The 24,116-nt window shown below is 39.0% G+C and overlaps 1 protein-coding gene across 2 annotated transcripts; it reads right to left on the reverse strand.

Annotated features, from left to right (window-relative positions):
- Positions 1-114: 114 nt before the first annotated feature.
- Positions 115-23,797, reverse strand: scg3 (secretogranin III). Of its 2 annotated transcripts, none has more exons than XM_041789373.1 (12): positions 23,377-23,797; positions 22,555-22,607; positions 22,342-22,384; positions 21,959-22,174; positions 18,409-18,551; positions 17,895-18,053; positions 16,355-16,583; positions 15,858-15,974; positions 10,712-10,795; positions 8,171-8,281; positions 7,107-7,196; positions 115-934 (listed from the first exon to the last, which is right to left on the reverse strand). In XM_041789373.1, the coding sequence occupies exons 1-12, from the start codon at positions 23,480-23,482 to the stop codon at positions 816-818; spliced, it is 1,470 nt and encodes a 489-aa protein (XP_041645307.1). In that variant the 5' UTR covers positions 23,483-23,797; the 3' UTR covers positions 115-815. The 2 variants fall into 2 exon arrangements, with proteins under 2 accessions (XP_041645307.1, XP_041645298.1); XM_041789364.1 differs by having other exon boundaries at positions 21,947-22,174.
- Positions 23,798-24,116: the final 319 nt, after the last annotated feature.

Raw genomic sequence — 24,116 nt, forward strand, 5'->3', positions numbered from 1 at the left:
TTTTCATAATTATTTGGACATCATTTACCCTTTTTTCAACTGTTGGAGTTAAGTACACAGGTAAAGAAAAGGCAATTTTTTAATTGCTTTTAAACTTTAGGAAAAAATCACAGATATTTACATTTAAAAATACTTCTCTTCTGGCTCTACAGAGATGGAAATGCTGAACTCACAGAGACATGCAGAGAGAATAGATGGTACAGACACTGCCCTCTAGTGGGCTCCAGAAGGATTACAGCAGAACTGAATACAGGAGTTCAGAGGGCATCAACATGAAACACAACAAATATATTTTTTGGTAAAATAAAAAGCAAGAAATACATAAAGATATTACATAGACACTGGAAAAAGAAATATAATAGGCTAAGACAGATTACACAGAATGAGTACAGTTTGATATATGTGTAATTTGTAGCAAAAAATTAATTGGAAAGAGTGGCGCTATGGCATTGTACTCATAACATTCTTTTCCCATAGGTTGGAGTAAATGGTATCATTTTAGTTGCAAGTTGGTAAAGTAAAATACTTCAATCTTTCTCTTAACAACTATATTTAACTTAGTATTACACTGCAATCTTGGCGTGCAAATATCAGTTAGGTATCTGTCGAGTAAGTCTATTCTTTTATTATTTTATCACTTGTCTTGAAACGTGGGAATGTGTGGGAGGGTTGAAGAGTTCCCCTTAGCAGGTAGATTTAAATACACAGTATATACTTTACCATGCCACAGGGAATAACTGTTAATAATCAGGGTTTGGTTGGAGTTCTTAAAATCAGATTCAGTCCTGTGTATTCAGACCAGGAAGGATGACATGTTACAGGCTGCTGTAGATCCTCTTGATGGTGTCGCCCTCGTCCTTAGCAATGATGCCTTTCTCGATGTATGAGTCAACCTGCTGGTCCATAAAGTCCTTCAGCTTGGACAGATCATAATCTGGAAAAGGAACACAAATACAAAAAAATGGCTTTATTATGAGGGATTTAAAGAGAAGGATTATGTAGCTATGGTTGAAGAGAGTAGGCTAAGGAACACAATCAGGTTTATTGGCATTTCAGTGCCTGTGAAAGTATTCAGCCCCTAGGATGTTGTACCGTTTTGTTAATTTTAATAAATCGATAATAATTTGCCTTTTTTTGTCAAAAGAAATGACAAACTCTTTAATGTCAAAGTGAAAACCAATTTTAACAAAGAAATGTTAATGGGGATTGGGCATGAACCACCAGTGTCAAGTCCAGACACAAATTCTCAAATGGATTGAGGTCTGAAGCTTGTAACTCCTTCAGAGTATTCATAGGTGTCTTGGTGGCCTCTCTCACTAGTCTCCTTCTTGCATGGTTGCTCAGTTTATGAGGATGGCCTGATCTAGGCAGGTTTACATGAGCCATATTCCTTCCATTTCTTGAGGATGGGTTAACTGAACTCTGGGGGATGCTCAGTGCCTTGGAAAGGTTTGTATAAATCCCCTGACATACTAACACTGACATATCAAATCAACAAAAGGGTGAAACATCCAAGGGGGTGAATACTTTCTATAGACACATGTTGACTTAGTGTGAAATAATGAACCTAAAGGTTAAACAGCAGTACTCCTGCTGGCAAAGAACTTAAAGAATAAAACACTATAAATAGGAATACAAGGGAAGATAAAAGAATTACTGACAGTGCAATGGACAAGCTGTATAGTTGTGCAGATAAATATATAATCAAGATTGTTCACAAATATCTTAAAATGCGAAACTACACATTGTGTTAAGTGTAAACAGTAAACTCCTGCTGTGTTGTCTTCTACAGCACACCCAAACAAGCCGTAATCTGGCGCCGTAGTTCATCCTAAAGGGAGATTAAGGTCAGAGCTAGCATGTCGTGGGTTAAGAAGATACACGCATGAAATAAGAAGGCCAAAGATCACATGGTGGAAAATAATTAAAATATGTCCTAGTATTCAAATCCTCACAACAATCAACACAAGTTATCCTCCCCATGATACTTAAGGAACTTTATAAAACTTTTACAACTCATTTAAACGGAGAACTAAGGGATGAGATCTGGGTGAATTTTTAAAGAATAAACATGTTTTCCAGCCAGTTTAAACAATACATAGACTACTCTACTTCAAGGGAATTATGCTCTACTTCACAATCATAAATCAAGTCTGCGTAATAATTAATTTAACACATTCTTTGTGGTCATGCAGGAAACTGTCTTCATATTGGAAACTATATCCTTCATTGTCTCTCGGGGCTTTTGGAAAGTGTTGGAAACCTGATCCACTTGCAGCCATCCTTCCTGCTAAAACCTCCTCATCTTTTACCCGTAACTATGAACAGAAAGCTGGTCGGAATAGAGATTGAAAAAACCTTGAGAGTGGCAAAAGATATTCACTAAAAATATGAGGATGGGAGAAATGAATATTACTCCTCCTCATAATGACAAACTGGGTTTCATGACCAAAGCAAAGGTTTGATAAGATCTAGGAAAATTAGCTGATTTTCTTCCTCCATGGTTAAGACCAGTGTTTGTCTGATGTAAGCCATTCTGTTTGCTTTTTCCCCTTTAAATGAGAAACTGCTTCTGATATCAAGTCTGGTTATGGCTGCCTCTAACTATGATGTGCTGATGTCTTTCTGGAAGGTATTGTTTGGCAGTTGATTAAGTTTCAATTTCAATTACGGTTTTAGCTTCCCATGATCATGAAAACAAGATAACTGAGATTAGACAAGGACAATTACTGCACCACATGCCATGTTGTGCTTGCTCTGTCATGAGGTGCTGTCAGACGTGGTTGATGTTTATACTTTGGCCACCACAGTCCACAGCTACCTCAGGTATATAGTAAATTAATTTTTTTTAAATATAATAATTTCATATATTCATATTTTCATCTATTGCTTGTTTTTCAATTGCTAAATATGCCAACATATTAATAGAAGGCATGCACAATACTGGATTTGTGCTGATATCCGATAGGACAATATTTCCAAACTCGTTTTAGCCAATACCAGTACTGATATATACAGTTGTTATGTCTTTTATACAAAGAGAGGCTGAGTAAAGGATTGGGGAAGTAGACAGTCTAGTAGGTTTTTAAGCTTGGGGCTTCATTAAAAATGTCCAGGCATCACAGTGCGCCCACTTGAGTGTGGCGCCTGAGAAAACCACCAATACCTGATGGTACATTTGTACATTTTGCCAGTTTTTAACCTCCAAACACCTGGCATGAATATTTGAGGACATTATATTTTGGCTTTTATAACATAATAATTCCTGCTGTTGGAATTTTTGACATAGTTGTTCAGAATGTCCATTTAACTTTAAGTAATTTGTTTAAAATATTGGGAGAATGTGCTGTTTACATATTCAGAGAATTTGCTTGGAATTTTTGGGCCTTTTCATGGGAAATTGCACATTTTGTACACCTTGTACAATTGATGAGGAATTTGGGGGTTGGCTGAAATTTCAGAGGATTCTGCACTGTATTTCAAATTTTTTTTTGGAATTTGCTACGAAATTTTAAGGGGACTTTACTCGAAAATTTTCAGGACTTTACATGGATTTTTTAAGGCAAATTATTGGTGGGAACATATTTTAGCTTTATGATACAGTTACTGACTATTTTGGGGGTATTAGGGGATTTTAGGTAGTTTATTTGACATTTTTGAGCATTTGTGTGGATTTTGGAAGGGAAAAGTTCCATTAAATTCCTGTTCAAAGACAAAGCTGATGTTTCAACTTAACAGGTCCTTATCATTCCAAATGAGTGGAAGAAAGTAAAAATGCATTCCAACCAAAAGTTCAGGTCTCAGAAGTTTAAGGCCAATATATTTCATACTGCTAATACGGCAGATACATCAGCTATAAACCATTAAATTGTTTACATCTGCCGATATAGTATCGAACTTTTCAAGCCAATATCTGCCGATACTGATATCATGCTGATAATAGTGCACATCTCTTGTGAATAGTATTAAGGCTGAATCAGAAAATAATCATGTTTATTAGTTGTGATCTCAATGTCAATCAAAGCCTGTTTGTCTTGTAATGACGGTTGAAAATGGGCCAAAATAACCACATTTTGTGTCATTTATTCAAAATGGTGGATTTCTGAGTACTGGCCCAAAAGACTTTGTAGAGCTCTTCAAGCTGCATCTAACCACTTGAAACCCACTTTTGGCAAAACAATGTGGCTTCAAATCTCGATTGTCAGGCCCCTTGTGAAACTGGGGAACTTGCACAGATTTAAACGTATACTGTTACACAACAGTTGATGCAGTATTGGGCAAGTAGGAACTTTTCAACTATCCAAAGACAGTCTGGCTACAGATCTTCACCGTCAGGCCCTCTCATCCTGTCAGGGTTAGGGTTAGGGTTAAGGCAGGATTAGAAACAAGTGCACTGGCAATGCACCAAGGGAGTGTGATGTAAAAGGTATGAGAGGAGAGTGCACAACACAAGAGGTCTCCAGTCCGCAGCAATACCTGTTTTCTGGAGAGGAGGCTCATGACTGCCATTAACTGTGATATAACTGTTTCACTTTGGATCTGGAGAAGGCTTGGCTCTATTTGGTTTGACTAACGCACGGCAGCCCAGCATGGCAGGGGATTTGCTTTTCCACCACAACTGAGCTACCAGTTTGAGGGGATGTCTAGAGCTGATGACGCAGCGTTTTGAGTCGATAGCATTAAATAGCTCCACTTCAGTAAGCACTGTTTTGTTCCGCAAGGAGAAGGAGAAGAAGAAACCATTGTTTCTACTTCAAAGTTTCAACTTCTATTGATAATCCAGCCGATATTTCAAAGTTTGGTGCAGTGTTGCTATATTAACATGTCTGGGAGGCATCCCTGAATGATGGCAAACAGCTGTGATGTCACCGTGGTGCGCTTGAAGTCGGGGCGGGTGTGCTTTGGCCCTTCTTAAAAGCAGAACCAAACTGGGCACAGCGTGGTGTAGTCCAGTGCAGCCAAACTGATGATGGAATAGTGAATCAGCACAGCTTGGTTTGAAATGGTGCAGCCAAAAGCCATAGTGGAAAAGCTTCATTTGTGCAACCAATATGTATTATTTAGGCTGGTCATGTGTTTTTAGGACAGTAAATTTTCCACTTTTTCCAGTTGGAACAATAGGGTCCTCAACAATGTTTTGGGTGCTCTGGCCCTTAATAATGATAATAATAATGATGATTTTTACAACAACAGAGCATCACCTTGTAGATGATGCATAGCAGTGTTAATGGTTTCTGTGTTGTCTGTTTTATGTAGATGCTTGAAATTCTATATACAGTACATTAAAAAAACGTAACTTCTTTGAAGTACCACTTAAGTTCACCTTGCTCTTGACAGGTCATTGTTATTTAACAAGGCAGCATAAGGCCACAGCAGGATGTATCTATATTTAGAGCTAAACTGAACTCTGTGTTATCCATCATAGTTACAAATGAGTTTCAAAGAGCAACATCTGCCGCACCGTCTCTCCCTGCTAGAACTGAATGACACAGAAACATAGAGGACAGCCAGTGAGCTACATAAAAACTTCTACGCTATTCTGTTGACACATGTTGCATAAGCAAGTCATCGCATGGCTATAAGATACAGTTCCTGACAAACATGACATGTGTGAGGGATTAACAGCATGTGATTAGACACAGCACCAGTTTTCTCAGTCTTGGCTATGAGGAGCCAACCGACAAAACCAGGATGTAGCCTAGAAGCCCATCTGCTCCTCTGGCTAATCTGTGTAATGTGTGGGCGCAAACACACACAGAGAGATTGTCCTAATGGGTGCTTCTGGTAGAGTAAACACAATAAATGGCGCGTCTCCCGCTCTGTTTCTATGACACTGCTTTTTTTTTTTTTTTTTTTGAAGGGCTTTTGTTCCCTCACAGCTGTACTTTTCCTTGGATAAAGTGGATATTAATTAGGAGGACATGAGCAATTTTTGTGGTACAAGATGTGTGGGAAACTAGATCCTGATTGGGTGTCATTTCGACTGCCTCACTAAATGAGAATGAGGTGATTCTGGAGGCACATTATGACCCTGAGTGTGAGTTTCTCTGCCCTGACAGCATTATCTGTCCGTCTCCTCTGGGCAGATTTCTGACGGGCAGACAGGGGAGGCCCCTGTTGCCCTTGACAACCACTCCACACACACTAGAATGCTAATGAAGTGTCCTATATAGAGCCAGGTTGGAGATGAGCGCCACACAAAACTTCCCTGCTGCTCTGCTCTCTAAGCTTACATCAGCCTCATTTCTCTTTGCCGTCTTTCTCCTGTGTTGTAACTCCAAAATCTGGGTCAAACTTTTTATCTGTCACTGTTTTTCTGACTCCTCATGGCCAAATGTCCTATTTATCGACTCGTATTAGATCAGGCCACTGCACATGACCAGGAAATATAAATCTCACAGAGTTGGTACTTTCTGTGTTTTTTTGTCCCAGATGTCCAGCAGAGATGATGGCAAAGTGGACGGCCGGCCTGAATAACAAGAACTCATTAACATTTCATCCTCTGCTGCTTAATTAAGCACCACTGGGCATTGATTTTAACACAGTGGAGGGGCCAACGGCAGGCTTCGCCTGTTGTGTGTCAAACTGATATAGTCTGCACAGCTCTGCAGTTTCTGGGTCACATGCTGTTCCTTTATTAACGCAGACAGTTACTGTACTTACAGGAAGTAAATATGAATGTACAAAACAGAGAAAATCTCTAGAAATGAGCCCACATTAGTATATTATTTGTTAATTAGGCTCCAGCACCATAAATGAAAAAGAACACGTAGGAAGAAATAAATATATAGACCTCAGTCTCTCATCAAAAAAGTTGTATCATAAGTAATTAGGACAGACATGAAGAATGATCCATATTCATGAGATGTGGAGTGAAGCATCCACCCCAGCATCCCACACTCATTTTAAATGCAAATCAGCGCAAACAAAAGAGGTTTCAAATTTTGTGTTCTGCAGCGCGTCTCTTCAGAACCAGCCATGACCCGGGACACTTTAATGAGGAGACGAGGGCTTGCAAATGAGGATGTTTTTTCTTGTTCTGCCTCATCAAACTTAAGAAAGAGAAAGGAGAGCAATTTAGAGTGACTGATTGAAATGTGTCTCACCATCTTTGCCTTCTTCTTTGTTGTGTTTCTTCAGCCACTCAATGTTCTTTCTGATAGCCTCTAAATACGTCTCTGATTTGCCGGGCTGATCTGAAAGAGAGGAGACAAAGACGACATGAAAACTGTTTTCTTTGATGCTCTGGATAGTGGACAATAATTTAATATGCCTTCACTTCTTCTGGGATTACATTAGCCCTCTGAAAAGCCAGGAGTCAGACAGCACTATCTGACACTTTTAAATAATTTACGCGTCTAAATTTTAGTTCAAGCTGAGCTTGCTTTCTATCTTGAACAGTCATTATCAATGGGAAATCATCCAGGATTTAACTATCATGTTAAACCAGCAGCACAATCAAACTATTGTGTATTTCTGGTCCAAAATAGGCAGAAATATGCTGTATGTTCATTACTTAAGACTAAATAAAGACTACTGTGCAATATCCTGATTTTTTCATGATTACACCATGTTATGCAACATAGAGCAGCCTTTTATCATACAGATAATTCTGACTTTAGCTGACATTGCTTTGGCTTTCTTTATTTTAGCTGTGGCAAATGTTCTGGTGGTAATCCTCCTGTGTTTCATTTTGTTTTTTAGTGTGTGTAAGGTGGATTAGGCTAAAGCACACAGACAGGAACAGGGAGTAATAGCAGCTGTGACGTGCCTTCCTGTCGGTGTTATTGGACTGGCCTAGTTCAGAGACAATCAGGGACTTAACTATGCTTGGCTTTGAGACACACTGACTACACAGCACTGAGCTGGAACTTTTCTGTGAGAAATACCAAATAAATTTAGCTGTCAGGAAGTGATGTGATTTGGAATTGCTATTTGAAAAATTTGCATTTATTTAAGACTTTGGGTACAAAACAAAGCAATTAAGCCATGAAGAAAAAAGCAAACAAAACAAGAACAGAACAAAGTAAAAAAATAGAAGCAAAGCAGTCTACAAGGCACCAGCATTCTTAAGGATCAAAATGGTAAAGCTATATTAAAACTAAAGTTATCAAAAAGGCTATAAAAGCTATTCATGCTTCCACGGGTCATCATTGGGTTGTGGACTGACTGGTCTCAGTTGAAGGCTGCTCCTCCTTGGTTGAGTCTTTGAGGTTCTCGTACTCCTTCTGCATCTTGGCCGCTTCAGCTTTGGTGTTGTCGTCCTCATCCAAGATTTTTCCTGCAGCATGAAGTGTTAAGCATTAATCTAAGCAAATGTGAAAATTTAACAGTCAAGTCCAGTGTTTATATTAACTGTTGCAAACTGAAGTGTAGAAATTATGATATTGTTGCTGTCAGACAGAAGCCTTATGTCTCCATTTTTCATTTTTTCAGAAATCTGTACCATTGGTCACTCTCCCTGTTGATCTGTGGGTTTTTACAAATTTTCTACCAATGAAAGAGCTTGCACCCAAACCTCATTACTGCATGGGTTTGAAGTACTTCAACAAACCTAAAACTCCTCCAAGGTTTTGGAACCACTGGTCCACAACCTTGCGACTACATTTTAACCTAATGTTGGTTAGATATTGACAGTTTAATGAAGCACACTGGTCACCAGGTTATGTTTTAATATTGTTTACTCTTCCTTTTGTCTTATTAACCATGATTTTTTAGCTTTCATTCTGTCTGATCTTATTGGTCTTTGCCTTTATCCTTTGGATGCTTGTATGGCTTTAAGTGTTTCCTTGCTCATACGTGTGCTTTAACCATAGACTGTAAAAAGAATTGGACAAACCCTGTGTGACATCAGTCGTCTGCTTACAATAGGCGGACTCAAACGGCTCTTGAAGCCAATCCGTGGAGGCTTCCGTATTGTAATCGTGGTCTCAACCAAACTTTGGATCAACCTAACGGCCCACCCACTAAGCGCGACTTCCTGTCAGCCTGCCAGCTAGCATTCCAGTTGACAGAAACGGAGCCTCTACCTGCCGAGCTATCTGTCAATCAAATGAGACACGCCAATCAGCTTTCATCCTAAATATAATACAAAATATCATGGTACAAAAAAATTCACCCCTCGTACAGTGGGAGCACTATGAGACACTAGCTAATGAGACACGTTTGGTGTTTTGAACCAGGCTGTAAACCAGTTTATTTCTAGTGTGAAAACCAGCTGTTTAACAGGTGTCCAGACAGGATTTTCAGTGTTCCTGCAGCCAGCCTCAAGTGGATACTTGCGGTATAGCAATTTTTTGCACTTCCGCATTGGCTTTATTTTTCAGGACCGGAGGTTGCCGCTTGGCTTTAACATTCCTTTTTCCTTCATCATATTAGCTCTCTAAATGTTTTCACTTCTTATTGCTTCTCTAATTACTTCTTGAAACTTTGGTGCTCGTGGTACACGGTATAACAATTATCATGGACACTGATGGCCTCCTGCTGTGATGCTGCCTGTTTACAACCCCAACATAATGCTACCATCTGGCCAAAACCTCATATCTCCAAAATCACCACTTTTCAAGAAATGAAAGGAACGTGGTACAGTCAAATGATTTAACACTAAATGGCCATATTCAGCATCATTTTGACACTTTTTGTTGGTTTAAGAGTTTTAAAAACCAACTGATGGACGTGAAGGGTGACAAGTAAAAAAAAAAAAAAAAAATCAAATCATGAAAAATGGAGATAGAAGGTTTTGCCTGATGCAAGCGATAAGCATTACATCTGTTTTCATTGTTAGAAATTGTTAAAATGAATCCAAGAGCAGCTCTGCTATAATTACCAGTATCCATCCTCTCCATTTCATTATTATCTTAGCTGATAATGCTACTGTTTGAATGTTCGGTCTTCTGTCAAAGATGGCTAGTAATGCCAATTCTTCCCATACTGTTACCATCATTCCTGACATTATGGCCATATCCAAGACAATAAGTATAAGATGGATTTATGGCTGGAAAAGCCAATAGTTTATCTTATTTATAGTTGTTTCTCTGCTTGTTTTCTTGCTTCTACATCTTCCTCTTCTCTTTTCTGACACCTCCCTTTCTTTTTGCATTTCCCTCCATCCCTTAACAACCCTAACACATCTTCAGCAGATGGCTGTTCAGCATGAGTCTGGTTCTACTGCCCAGCAGAGGAAAGTTTTGCATTTGCACTGAAACTGCTAAATGTTTAGCGCTGACCTCATGGTGGATTGATACTGTTGCTGCTAATGGGTCTTTATAAATAATATAACAGAGAGTACAGTCTAGACCTGCCCTCTTTGTCAAGTCTATTGAGATTACTTTAGTTGTTCACTGGGGCTATAAAATAAAGTTTCACTGATTGATTATTAACTGACCAGAATGAAGCAAAATAGTGGATTTTCAATCATTTTAAGATTACACTTATAAAGGTAAATTACATTAATGAAATGTTGCTTTAGTAGTTCAATGACAAAAAGCTCAAAAACTCATCTATTCATGTTTGATTGTCAAATAAATCTATCACATGGGTTTACACATTTTATTTTGAATAAATAAATAATTTGCAAATGAATAAATATATTTGTAAAATATATATATTACTTATTTCCAAAGAGTCAAACATTGATTATGGTGTAATATTTTGGACTATGGTGAGTACTTTACGTTTGTTTATTTGGAGGATAACTTATTCGGCCGTTTACCGTTGGGTCCAGTGAAATCAGGAGGCACGAGGGACTTTCCCAGCTTGTTCTTGGTCTGCATGGCGATCATAGCATCCAGGTTCTCTGCAGAGGAAACAGACAAAACACGCACTTTAGGCTCAATCCACATTGAGTCATCAGTTCACTCTAAAGACGATGAATAATAACCCCTTAACCTTTTGAAAATCCCACGCTGTCTCTGTGCGACTCACAGGGTGATTACCATTTGAAAAGGGTTTTATCTTATCATTGAAAAGGAGTTCCAAGGGCACAACTAAAGTGATACAGAAAATCTCTTTCCATGGTTTTATTATATAACTTTTAAGCAAAAGTCTGAATACAGAGAAAGACTATTCAGCCTTTTTATGCTGCTTATAAATTACCCTTGATTCAATAGACAGTCTGTATCCTTCTCAAGGCTTGTTACCGCACATATAATAGAGGGGTTTTATGTATTTACAACAAGATTAAAGAATTAAAAGACCTCCAATCAGACAGACAGCAACACAAACAGATCATATGGCTCATGAAAGTAATGTTAAGTGACAACTGATCTGCTGTGGATTAACAATGGGGTAAATATGTTTAAAGGGAGGGGGAACAGATGGTCTTTAGATACACAAACAAGAGAGATCGGATGAAATTTCAGCCTCTATATTAACTTTCAGAAACATAATAACTTTAAGTAGCACATTTAAGCATTTAAAACAATTCAAAAACTTACACTTTAATATCGCTTTGGGCAAATATCTGTAAGTTTTTATTAGATATATCCTGTATCATTAAATCTGTGTTAAAATATATCAACTTCCATTGCTCATTTTTAAACTTGAGGGCACCTTTAAGAATATTTTCTGCTTATGATTTGACTGTTTATAAAGCAAACATAGATATCTTCCTCTGCCTTTATGTTCAGGAGGGAAAGATAAAATGTTTTAAGAAAGCGTTCTACTGTGGTTGAGGTTTTAAAATTGTAAGAACACTGGTAATATGACAAATAGCCATAATTTTACCTCTTCTCAGTTGATCAGTATCAGTGAAGACAATGAATAATATGGATACACTTGGAAATGGTGCCATATTTTGAGGTAAAACCAGATACTTAATCACCATTATACTGTATGTCGTATTACTATTAGGCAGCTATGAAAAACAAATGCCTTGGGCCTCATTCTTCAAGGAGCCTTAAGATACAGTCATTTAAAGTGTGCATTATATGAATTATACTGTATGTCAGTGATTAAGATGTGTATTATTATTATTATAAATAAGGGCCAAAAACTTAATAAAATAGCATCAAGATAGATTTTGATTTTCCAAAAAACAAAAAAACAAAAAAAAAACAAAACAAAAAAAAAAAACAAAAGAGTCTGAAGGGGACCCCTGGCCCAAAATCCAAAGTCCAAGCACCTCAAAAAGCCCCTAAATGTTGTCATCTCAAGTAAATTATTGTTGGATAGATCCCTACAGGCTTACTGAACCAGTGAATTAATGGTTTACTGTGAGGTAAAATGGCATACGGTAAATACAAATGTATGGTTAGTGTCAGGAGAACAGATACTGCACCAATAGTGAGCATATACTCTTATTCTCAGAGACATGTTGAACTATTACAATGGGCTGAGTTTGACTTATGATTATCGTCTAAAATGATGAGGTACTGTATGCTATTTGGGTATTCATAGTTCATAACTGGGTTTGTCCTTTAGTCTTACTTTTTCTTGCTTTTACTACCCTTGGTCTTTTATCTTGGTTTTAATTAGGCTTTCCCCTTTATAGTTTTGAGCACAATGGTCACCCTATGATGTCTTGTCCTGTCCTGTGCTGTTGATTGTGTGTGAAAGGAGGCTGACTAAACTCTCTCCAGACAGTCTGGCTGCAGACCTTTCATCTCTGATGACCACTCTCACAAACTGTTCATCTGAGATGCTGTATCGCTCAGAACAGAAATATACGCTAAAACTTTGGAAATAAAATCAGATGAAACTTCTGTTAGGGGTTAGCGTTAGAACACCAAATGTTAAAAGTAAAAAAGCTGACCAGCAAAATGTAATTGCAAAACATTAGATAAAGCCAAATAAACAATCTGCTAACAGGAAAAATGCCTGTCCTCCATGAAAGCATAGCTTACATAGCTCCTTAAACTCGTTGATAACAGAGCTATGTAAATAACAGAGCTCATTGACAGTGGAACTATGTAGCTAACACTATGAGCTTAGTGGCTTATGTATCTAAAACTAAGCTCACAAAACAGCTACGTAAACTACATATATCATCTGCGTAGCTAAGTTAGCTTAAGCTATGTTGCTAAGGCTCTTTTTCCAAAACTATAGATAACAGAGCTATGTAGTAAACACAGCTAAAGCTAAGCTCGCAAAGCAGCTATGTAAGATACATAGGTACATTATCTTTAGCTACATTTGCTAACGCTCATGTTGCTAAAGCTAACAAATCAACACTATATAGTAATGTTAATAACGTAGCTAGTTCAGCTATGTTAGCTTTGCTGTGTTAGTCACCATTTATTTAACTACTTCTCAAACAGGACTATACATAATTTAATCCCAGATTAGACCTCTGACCTTTACTAAACTAATGAATGTTAGTGCCAGACTTTGTTTATGAATACAGCTGAATTTTAAAAAAATTGAACTGCATTCCATTTAATCTCAGATCTTGGAAATCCCAGGTTGACCTTATCAAAAATGTGCCATGAATTTGTGTTTCTGACTTGGAAAGTCAGATGAACAGTCTGTATGTCAGCCTAACCCTTCTGGACTCACACACTGTAAACCAAATCTACCTACAGGTATGAATAAAGTTAACTTACCTACCTTACCCTTCATTATACACAAGCACAACAAGGGATAAGAAAAACCCCTAGCTGAGGCATCAGAAAGCCATACAATCTCCTCTGTCCTCTTTTTTATTTCTTATAATCAAAGCATCTCCCTATCCCTTTCCGTACTTTCAAGCTATCTTCACCCACCTGTGGCTAGAGGAGCACCAATTTTTCATCTTCTCTCTCTGCCCACACAAACACACATCACTTTTCTTCCTCCCCCACTCTCTTTCTCCTTATCTCTCTTCTTTATTCCTGAGCCTGTATCTCCTTCAGGCAGAGAAGAGTTGACTGACAGCTGTGTGTACCTGGGGTGACTCATCGGAGCCTCACTGACAGCTGGGGGAGGAAGTGCGGATGGGGGGGCTTTAGCATGTTGCTAGGCGATGGTGGGATTCCATCCGCTTATCTCCTCACAACCTATGGCACATGAAGCACGGACTGTTGTCTAGGAAACTCACATCTAATGTAATCTTACATGCCTGATTTGTTCTGGTGGTTAACGTCAGCAGTGTTCTTTGCTCAGCTGTTAAGAGACACAGTAACCAGCTTGATGCTCTGAGGGGTCATTTGAAGGAGTATTGATTAATCCCATTGAGGTTAGTTACATTAGCTGATCATTGCTCTTATAGGAATGTGGTGTAATGACAAGCATTAAAAAAATTAGTTTATATATTTATTGACTAGACACTCGGCTGATAGAAATGTGTGGATTTGCTGCTTTTCTGTGTTTCACATCAGTTTAAATCAAAATCTTTCCGTTCTTGACTGTCAGACTGAATTTAACACAGAGTCTGAAGATATCACTTCAGGCTCTTTAAATGTGGAATGGCTATCTCTTCAACATTAACTGACTTAATGGCACACTTATCATTAATAATGATAATCTTTCAGATCTAAATGAGACCACATCTTCCAGGCTGGTTTTAAAGTGGAGCTAAGCATTAGAAGAGATTATAATTTCCATTCTTTCTTGTCATTTCAAGAGAGGGGCATAGAAAGAGATGATGTTGCGTCTGAGGTTTTCCTGAGGCTGACACACAGAGATGACAGCTGTCCCTTACAGGTGGCTGACCTTTCCACTGGCTGCTGATGTGATGACCCGCTGTAAAAGCCCAACCTGGTTATAAAGGGTGTCCCTGACACTAATCTGTCTGTGCAGGCTTGACACTCCACTGCACAAGCTCATGGGGGACATTGGTTTGGCTCAACACGCACTGAACACAAGAAATAAACACATAACAACAGAGGGAAAGAGAGAGAGAGATTGCTTGTGGGCTTTTTCAGGACTGGATTGGATTTTAAGATATTATTTTTGATTTAGACGTAAGCCATGCACCTATGTAGGGTTAAATTACTGTTACTGAACTACAATGCTGGGCATCTGCAAAACTCATTATGAAGGTTTATAAAAAAATGATATCCATTCATCCATTTTTAAATCCTTGCAAGTTTTGTTGCATGGGACTTGTTGCGTTTTACAGTAATTGGATAGATAAAGCAGAGTAAAAATGCATGTTTCCACACTTAAAAATACCAAGCTACTAGGATTGGGAATCACAATTGGCCCCACAATACAATATTATCACGATACTTAGGTTAGATTCGATATTATTGTGATTTTAAACATTTTGCAATACATTACATGGTACTGCAAAAACATAATTCATGGCTATCTATACCATTTTTTTGCCGTGCCCTCATGTTTTCGCAGAATTTTATTTTCATGCGGCACTACTTGCTAACCTCATATTTCCATCTCATCCGTTCCCTGCTTGCATTCCTAATGTTATTCCCTGGTGCTGCCATATTGGTTGTACTAACTTTCTCCTGGTGCATGACCGCCACCACTGCCGATCTCACTAGACAAAGGGCACAACAGCATCATTGAGTGGACAGAAAAAAGCTATTGATTTTATTTTTTCCAATATCACAGACTTCAGCTCATACTGGCAATTAATATGAAAAAAATGACAATACTAATACATCACAATATTATGCTGTATAGATTTTTTCCCTCATGCCTACAAGCTACTAAAACAGCTACAACTGTAATTCAGGTTAAAAATAAAAAAAATTAGTTAAGATTATTTCTTAAAATGTATACTCTTTTTGTAACATTGAACTATCTCTTAAAGCATCACCATCCAATAGCCCTGACATATGGCCACATAATATAATTCACCTCAAATTTAGTAAGATCTTAGGTGACTGTGCCACTGATTGTTTGATTCTTTGCCTCATATTTTGTCATGAATGCACCAGACTGTAGGTAAACAGTGCTGATATTGTGTTATGTCTTACCCAGATAGGACACTCCCTCCTCTGGTGTAATAGTGCCGTACTTCACCATCATCTTCACAAAGTCAATCAGCGTCTTCATGATGGTGATCAATGTCTCTCTCTCCTCTGTGTCTTTTTCTGCAGAAGCAAGCCAATAGAAGATCATTTGAAAAGCACTGCTGCTTCGTTAACGGTAATTGGTTTCCATGGTGTTAATGTTACCACATGGTGTTCACTGTAGGGGGTCATAATGATTGGATTATAAATAATTATTTGTCTGTGTGTATGTGTGTGTGTGTTTGGGTGTGTGGGGGTGTGTATGTGAGTGTTTGCAACGCTCAAGTATTTAATGGAAGGAAAGGAGAGCAAAACAAGCACTGACTCATCCTTGAGAACAATATCAACATGACAACAACAGCTTTCCAGAGCTGCTCTTGATCTGAATAACATTCTATATTTAGCCGGAGGTTACTGTGAAGTGATGATCTTAAATGTCACTTCAGGGTATGTGTGTTTACCTGAATCGAGACTCCTGAGGAGACGATAGAAGTTGGGGAAGTACTGCAGGTCCTGGAGCCCATCTTCAGGTCTCACCTCGTTGCCCTCATCAGTATCTTTGTCCCAGGTGTTGTCTCCTGCATCACCCTCCTCTTCCTCTGCATCTCTGTCAACCTCATCCTCGACCTCATCGTCTTCTTCCTCATCGTCCTCATCGTTGAAACGGCGCCTGGGTGACTCCCACGTGTCCTGGAAAAAGTAAACATACATTTTAATTCTCTGATGAGTAAAATATTTTTGATGAAAATATTACTTTAGTTTAAACTGTAATTTATTCATAATAAAACATTAGTGTGGTTGTTTTCTTTGGACATTCATATAAGCTATACCTCACTGTGTAAAGTCAACGAATGCAAGTAATAATGATGGTTAATATTTGATGCATGTTGTTTGGATAGTATAGTTTTAAGACTGTGCAAAACAACATAAATGTAATAGTACTGCATCAGTTTAGTTTAATACATTAAATTTGTTATTAGCAAATCATCGAGTCTTTACTCAACAGATTCTGCCAATAAATTGACAAACTGTAAGCAAGTGGAATTTTTATGTTAACGGATCATTGTGGTCCATACTTGTAGTCCACAAAGAACTACCCATTTGCATTTCATGTAAAATAGTAAGCTTCACTGAAAATAATAATATACGCTGTGACTAATGAAATTATTCACTTTAATTAACATATGTGCGCAGAAAACTGCAGGTGAGGAAAGTTTATATCACATCTTGAGCATTAAACAGCGCAGCTTCATTTTCTATCATCAAGTTGCTAGTTGGTCTGTAAACAATGGCGAGGCACAGGACGCGCTTGTTCGTGAACGATACATCACTACATGCAGCTGAAAGTCACCTGTTGATTTGGTTATCTCCTTGAGTGCAACATAGGCAGCTACTAGCTTACTAGAGTTATGTATTGCTGTTGCCATCAAAACCTATGCTAAATATGGTTGAACACAATGTATTCTACTGTAGCTATTTTTACTTCATCCTTACTAAAACGTGAAGGATTTTGTAAATCCACAGTCGCCCCCTGTGGTGGCATGTGGTTGTAAATCTTGTGTAGTTTTGGGCTATTTCTTAGCTCAGTATTGTTGGAATGCACTTTTCTTGTGTGGCGCATCCCGTGAAAGTGCATTAGGTGCCTTTCAGCTATAGAAAATTTAGTCTCTTTATTTTGGAGGTGTGATTTATGTTATTGTTTTGTTATGACCATACTATAACATTAGGCCTACACCTTCCCATAGTTATACAGTTATTACTCCTTGGTGCTTCACTGCCTAGTGTGCAAAGATGACATTTACTGAGTTTATGAACATTATATACTGGCTCAAGAAAATCTGACAAGCCTTGATTCTGATTTTATACATCTTTACTGGAAGACTCAAGTATGGCATTTTGTGATGCTTAATCACCCATAAAAAGCTTGTAAATGAAGTGCTAATCACTCATTCTCATCGTGCTATCACTGCCATCACCAGTATTGTCTTTGTGGGTTTTTACCGAGTTTGTGTCTGAACCCTGGTCATCCTGCTCTCCCCTGGGTCCTTGGTCATTGCTCTCCATGTCCTCAATCTCGTTGTTCTTGGCGTTTTTAGTGATGAGATCCTGCAGAGCCTCGGCCACCTGGTACTCCAGAGTTTCAGCCTGGCTGTCTGTGATCTGCAGAGAGACGCAGCGAGAGACACAGACTGAGAACAATTGTGTGTAGTCACAAATGTGCTGTAAGCTGTGCCAGAACGGAAAAACAAGCGCAGACGGCAAAATCTCTGTTCAGCTCATTTATACTGTTTTAGTGTCACAAAGGTCAGCCTCAGGAGGCAACTTTTTCTTGCTACAAACTACTTATTGAGTGCAAAAAAACAGCAATCCACAACTGAAACAGAGCTGAATTCACACATCTACATCTCACCATGAGGGGAGGCAGGGGGGAGGGAGAGAGTTCCCGTTGAGAAAATGTCAGGCCACACACTGTGTGGAATTGAACAGCATGTGTGAGTACAAACTGACAACCTACCAGACCCAGTTTTAGCAGTTTGGAGACGATTCTGTCGAACACTCCTCTGTCGTCCTCCTCATAGATTTTGTTTGCGATCTTTTGAACAATGTCCTCTGCCGTCAGTGGAGTGCCATCCACTTGACGAAAGCTTTCTGGATCATCTGTGGGGAGACAACACACATTATGTTTTTTCCATTTATAAACTTCTCACCATACTTTTTAGCTTTATGTTGTTTCTTGTACTCCAGTTTTTAATCTTTTTAACTCAACAAACATTTGGTATTATCTGTATCATTGTTCCCACTGATGTTTCTATTAAAGACATTATTTCAGCATTTCCTTACTTCTTTCCTCACTTTCCTTACTTCCATGCACAAGGGACCTGTTGCCTCACAGTGAGATGGTTTCAGGTTTGAATCCTGGCCAAACATGGCCTTTCTGCTTGGTCTTGCATGTTTTCTCTGTGCATGCATGGGTTTTCTGCAGGCTCTCAAGCCTCCTCAATTACCCAAAGGTGCAAGCGTGAGCATCGCTGGTTATTTGTCAGCCTTGGAAAACATTCCTGGGTGTAGCCACCACTCACCTAATGACAGCTGGGACAGCCCCCCTGTGACCCAAACACTGGATGGATGGATGGACCAAAAGTAGTAGTAGAATTCATAAAGCTTGTTCTCTCTCTTTTATGCCATTGCTATCATTTGCACATCTTTGTAAAATGCTTATGCTAGAGTTCGATGTTGAAGCTCTGCAGGGCAATAAATTCTGTCTCTCATCCGATGGAAAGAAACACATAGTAAAAGCCTCATCCACTCCTCACCTCTAATTTCACACCTAAATCTTCATTACTATCTGTGAAATGAGCAATAGTTACAGCTTTTCTCTTACATAACAGCCCCTGCTGCTTCCTGATGTCCACCACGCACAATAAAAATAAGCAGAGCCAGAATACTCCTGCCTGTATTGGCGAGTTGAATCATCACTGATGTACTTTCAAACACACGGGACTATTTTTGTCACACTTTGGAAGAATAAAAAGTGAAATGGACTGCGCTTGCCAATTTTAGATGTAGTGTAACCTGACGAGCTGCTTGTCATTGCCGGGCCGCGCGACTGAATCGATGAAGTATTGCACTCAGCGCTTTGTGTCTGAGTCACCTCACCTCCAAGACTTTGCTTTATGCTGATGACTGAACTGGAGATCAAATTACATGCATATGCAGAGCAAAATGTGCTGATCCGATGAACTCTATACACTAAAAATCAATGTAAATATGAGCATCTGATTGTATTTGGAGTGAAATTACAATCATGGATGCAAAATTAACTGAAGGACTGTATTTGCATGTTAATGCAGGAAAGGTTTAGATTTGTGTACTTGCAAACTGGCACTTTAATCTAACTCACAGTAGTGTTGTCGTACAGTTGTAGGGATATTATTGTTTTTTTGCTCATAAAGGGAAATAAAAAAGGCCCAGCCAAACTGGGGGCCCACGGAGGTTCACAAAATCATGTTCCACTGTAAAGTCAAGCTGTGATAATGATCATTTATTTGTAACCTGAATGATAACCACTCAAAAATATTTAATTTATGATATTATATCAATTATATTATACATTTTATATATCAATAATATATTTATTTATGCTTTAGTACAAATATAGCCTTTTTCATAATGTAAATCCCTTTTTTAAAACAAAATAACCTTCTCATTGGTAGGTTAACAATGTGGATGGGTACACTGAACCTAACCATTTAGAACGTGATGTTTGACTTCAAAGCTAAGCCATGATATACATAAATGTCAGGGTACCAAAAGATAAGCTGAAAAAATCAGACAAATTAAAGGGAAAATAGTTACATAATTGTGAAATGAAGCAACCAATAAACTTAAAGTGGAAAAAAATGGTGAAGAAAAAATAAGCAAAAATTGATGAGCTGGCAAAAAGGAGTGGTAAACATGGGCAAACAGAGGCCAATATGAATGCAAAGGAACTAAAATAGGTAAAAATGACATATAAATACCGTAAAGAAGTAGCAAATATGGGTGTGAATGGCCAAAAAGTGCCAAAAATGAGCATTAAGTGGCAAAAGAGTGGCAATAAAGGACTAAAAAAAAAACAAAAATGGGTTAAAACTGGCAAAATAAAGAGCAAAATCTTGGGTATAAAATAGGTATAAATGGGCAATGAGTGGCAAAAATTGCCAGAAATTGGTAAAAGAATTCCAATAAAGGGAAAAAAAAATGGTTAAAATATCAAAATTGGTGCAACATGGCAGAAAAAAGCCAAAATGGGTTAGAAATGGCAAAAAGAATTGGCAAAAATTGGTGTAAATGGTCAGAAAGTGGCATAAATGGGTTAAAAGTGGCAAAGGAGTGGCAGCAAAGGCAAAGGGGCAAAAATGGGTTAAAAGTGGCAAAATTGGGGAAAATTTTTAAAAAGGGCAAAAAAAACCCCCAGCCAAAATGGATTATAAATGGCAAAAAGAATTGGTCAAAATTGGAGAAAACGGGGTTTAAAAAGTATCACAAATAAACAATACCAACATCAGAACTCAGTTATAGTTTTACACACTTTTCAGGGCCAAAATGAGGTAACTGTTAGCCAGGATGCAAGCACCAATTCTTCACATCCAACACACAAGCATTGATATCATTAAATCACAGTTGGGGAGGGCCCATTCTCTGTGATTTTTTAGGGGCCCGACCAGTTCTGTGGGCGGCCATGTGTGTATCATTTTAGTATTTTCATTACATAATTTTATCATTTATGGCTATATTTTTTCTGTAAATGCATATATCCTCCAGTTTAAGACATATATCTGTAATTCTCACTGCCATCCCTGGTCTATATCATGTCTTTTAATGTTTTCACATTCTTATGTTTGTAGGTATTGCTGCATGTTGTTCAGCGTAAATTTTAACTCTGCTACCACCTGTCTTGGCTTGGAAATTCACTGAAAATAAAGTTTTAACCTTCACTGAGTTGTATTCTCCCAGTTAAATAAAGGTTGAATAAAGTAAACCAAAATATAAAATGCCAAGATACTCTTTTACTGGTGTAATACCACAAAAAGGCAGAGACAGTACAACAGTCTTTTCTCCTGAATCCTCAAAGTTAGCAAATTGGTTTCTTTCTCTATACGCTGTCAGAGATGGGTGAGATCGTGGTGGTTTATGAGAAAAATCAGAGCCATGATTACAAAGCATCCCCTGTGAATAGATAAAAGAAGTGGGAACAGTAGCCTCGCAGAAAGAGAGGATAATCTTTTTTTCTCTTGCGTGCACGTGTCCTGCCTTTGACTCTTCCTCTGTCTCCGCTGATCCTCATCAAAGACACGTGTACTCTCTCCCTACTCTTTCTTAAAATGTCTGCCCCGGTGGCCTGCCAGTGACTGGCAGAAGCACGCGGCATGAGGCCTGCCTTATCGAGGGGGGGGACACAAAGGCCACACAAGCAGGGCAACCGAGACCAAACACAGTGCTTATAGCAGCTTACTCTACAGACAACACCAGGATGGAGCCTGCTGGAACAAGGTGGTGACAGGTGTGCGTACCCTGGTACTTGCCGTAGTCCATCCCGTTTTTTGTGGAGTCGTAGTCCTCGGCCAGACGTCGGCTCTTGGTCGAGTCAGATTCATCTGGAACATACTGGATGTCTTTCTTGGCCGGCATCTCTGTGGACTCTTTAGATTTCTGCCCATCAGCCAGTGATTTCAGCACAGTTAAATCATCAAGGTCCTGCTGTGACTCGGACTCCTTGGAGGCAGATGAACGCTTGCTCTCTGAAAGAAAACAGAAGAGTAGGAAATGAACTCTTCAGTTATTGTGGTTAAAAAAGTCTTTTTCTTGTCAGTAAAAATGAAGCTTGTTTTACTGGAAGTGCTGCAACATAGATGCACTCAGCAAGCGGAAATAAAGTTAATTGATTGGCAGTGAGGTTTCCGCTTACCAGCCGACTGTACTGCAGCCTTTACACTGTCCGCCTCAGCAATCTGTGCAGAAAACAAGAACATTAAACATATAATTTCCACTCAGGATATAAGCTCAGATTAATAATGTTGGCTGTGCTAATACAGAGGTTGTTTGACAATCAGCCATAAAGCCCTTTAGCCGGATATTGGATGATAAAATTGGCTATGGGACGTGGAAAAAGGGGGCTTACCTGCTCTTGTAGAGGTCTTTCTTCTGTCAGCTGTCTATTGTACACAGCTTTATCTGCAACAAAGGAAAGGGATTTATTTGGTGTCTAAAGCAGACTGGGAAAACCCAGGTTTGTGGGTTTTTTTTATAACAGAACAGTGTCATTTTTTTACTCTCTTGACATTTATATTCATTTACAGCTTTCAGACTTGAGTGACCGTCACTGCCCTCCCAGCTAACCACAGCAGAGGCAGAACATAATCGGATTATCAAACAAAAGATTAAACCGCGTCGAAAATAGACCACAGGCGGCCATAGCATGAGACTAGGCGTCGTTTAAAATCCAGCCGAACACCATGGAGCTGGAGCCCAACTTTCAGGAGCTCTGCTTTGTTTGTCAACAGGTTTGCAGCTGCTTTAACATCCTCGGCCCTTACACTAAAAACCAAATAACATTAAATTCAGATAATAAGGAGAAAACAACAAAAAATCTAAGTATATTCCTTTAACTATAATGCAAATGTTGCACAAGGTGAACAACGTGTACCAACCAAATTGAGTTTACACAAATGATTTCGTCATATTTTTGAATTGTTGAGTTTTCTTTGATTAAATTTGAGTGTATTACTTCGTGGTTTTCCACGACTAAATATTTAAGGTGTCATGTGTTCTGAATGGAGAGTTTTATGGCTTCATTGTACGCTACTTTTTGCTGTTTTAAAAATTCCCTCGTGGCCACTGACTCCCCCGTAGAACATTTAACATTTAAGCTAGCAGGATACTTTGAAGATTTAGGCTCGTGCAGTTTTCTATCGCGTGTGTACAGAGTAGACAGTTCACTTACCATCCGTAGAGGCTGTAGTAGGTGTGGGGAAGGCAGATATCTGGCTCACTACATTCAGGGCTAGAAGCTGGAAAAAGACGAAGAGGCCAACGTATTTTGACGCCATCCTGAAATACGCGGTCTCGTAAGGTCCTTAGCCTTTATCCCAGCTGCCTTTGCTTCTTCGCCGTCTTGTTTCCACCTCCAGCTGAAGAAAAGTGCTGAATGCGTGGACAGCTCCGCGCCTCTCGTGCTGAAACTGTCCGCGGAGGCTGCGCCCTGGTTACCCGCTGTGTGAGACGCACCGGGCGGGGAGGGGCTGACCAAATCTCCGCCGCGCTCTGGAGCTGTTAGCGAACCGGGGGGTGCTGAAACCAGGTCACCTCGCTATTATTATAACCAGCTAAGCATGGGAGGCTGTTCAAGCCCCGTGTGAGATACAGCATCACCTGCCAAGGCAGTAATAGAGCCCACTACAACAAGACCTGCCCCCTCTGTCTTTACAGAGGGGGAGGAGAGGGAGGAGGAAGAGGAGGAGAACGCTGCAAAAAGTGTCATACCAAGAACATAAATTTCCCACCTTTAAATTTGATAAAGTTTGCACTAATCTGATCAAAAGCGCTCAATTATTTCTGTAAAATGTGTTAAATGTCTTGAAATAAATTGAGTCCTTGTGCCACAATCTTAAATCTCTTTTTGCTATCAAGATAAATCCTGATAAACTAGTTAGTCCAAAGCAGGATTTAGCAGCGGTACTTGTC

The sequence above is a fragment of the Cheilinus undulatus genome, linkage group 1 (assembly GCF_018320785.1).
Source record: "Cheilinus undulatus linkage group 1, ASM1832078v1, whole genome shotgun sequence".
NCBI classification, from domain to species: Eukaryota; Metazoa; Chordata; class Actinopteri; order Labriformes; family Labridae; genus Cheilinus; species Cheilinus undulatus.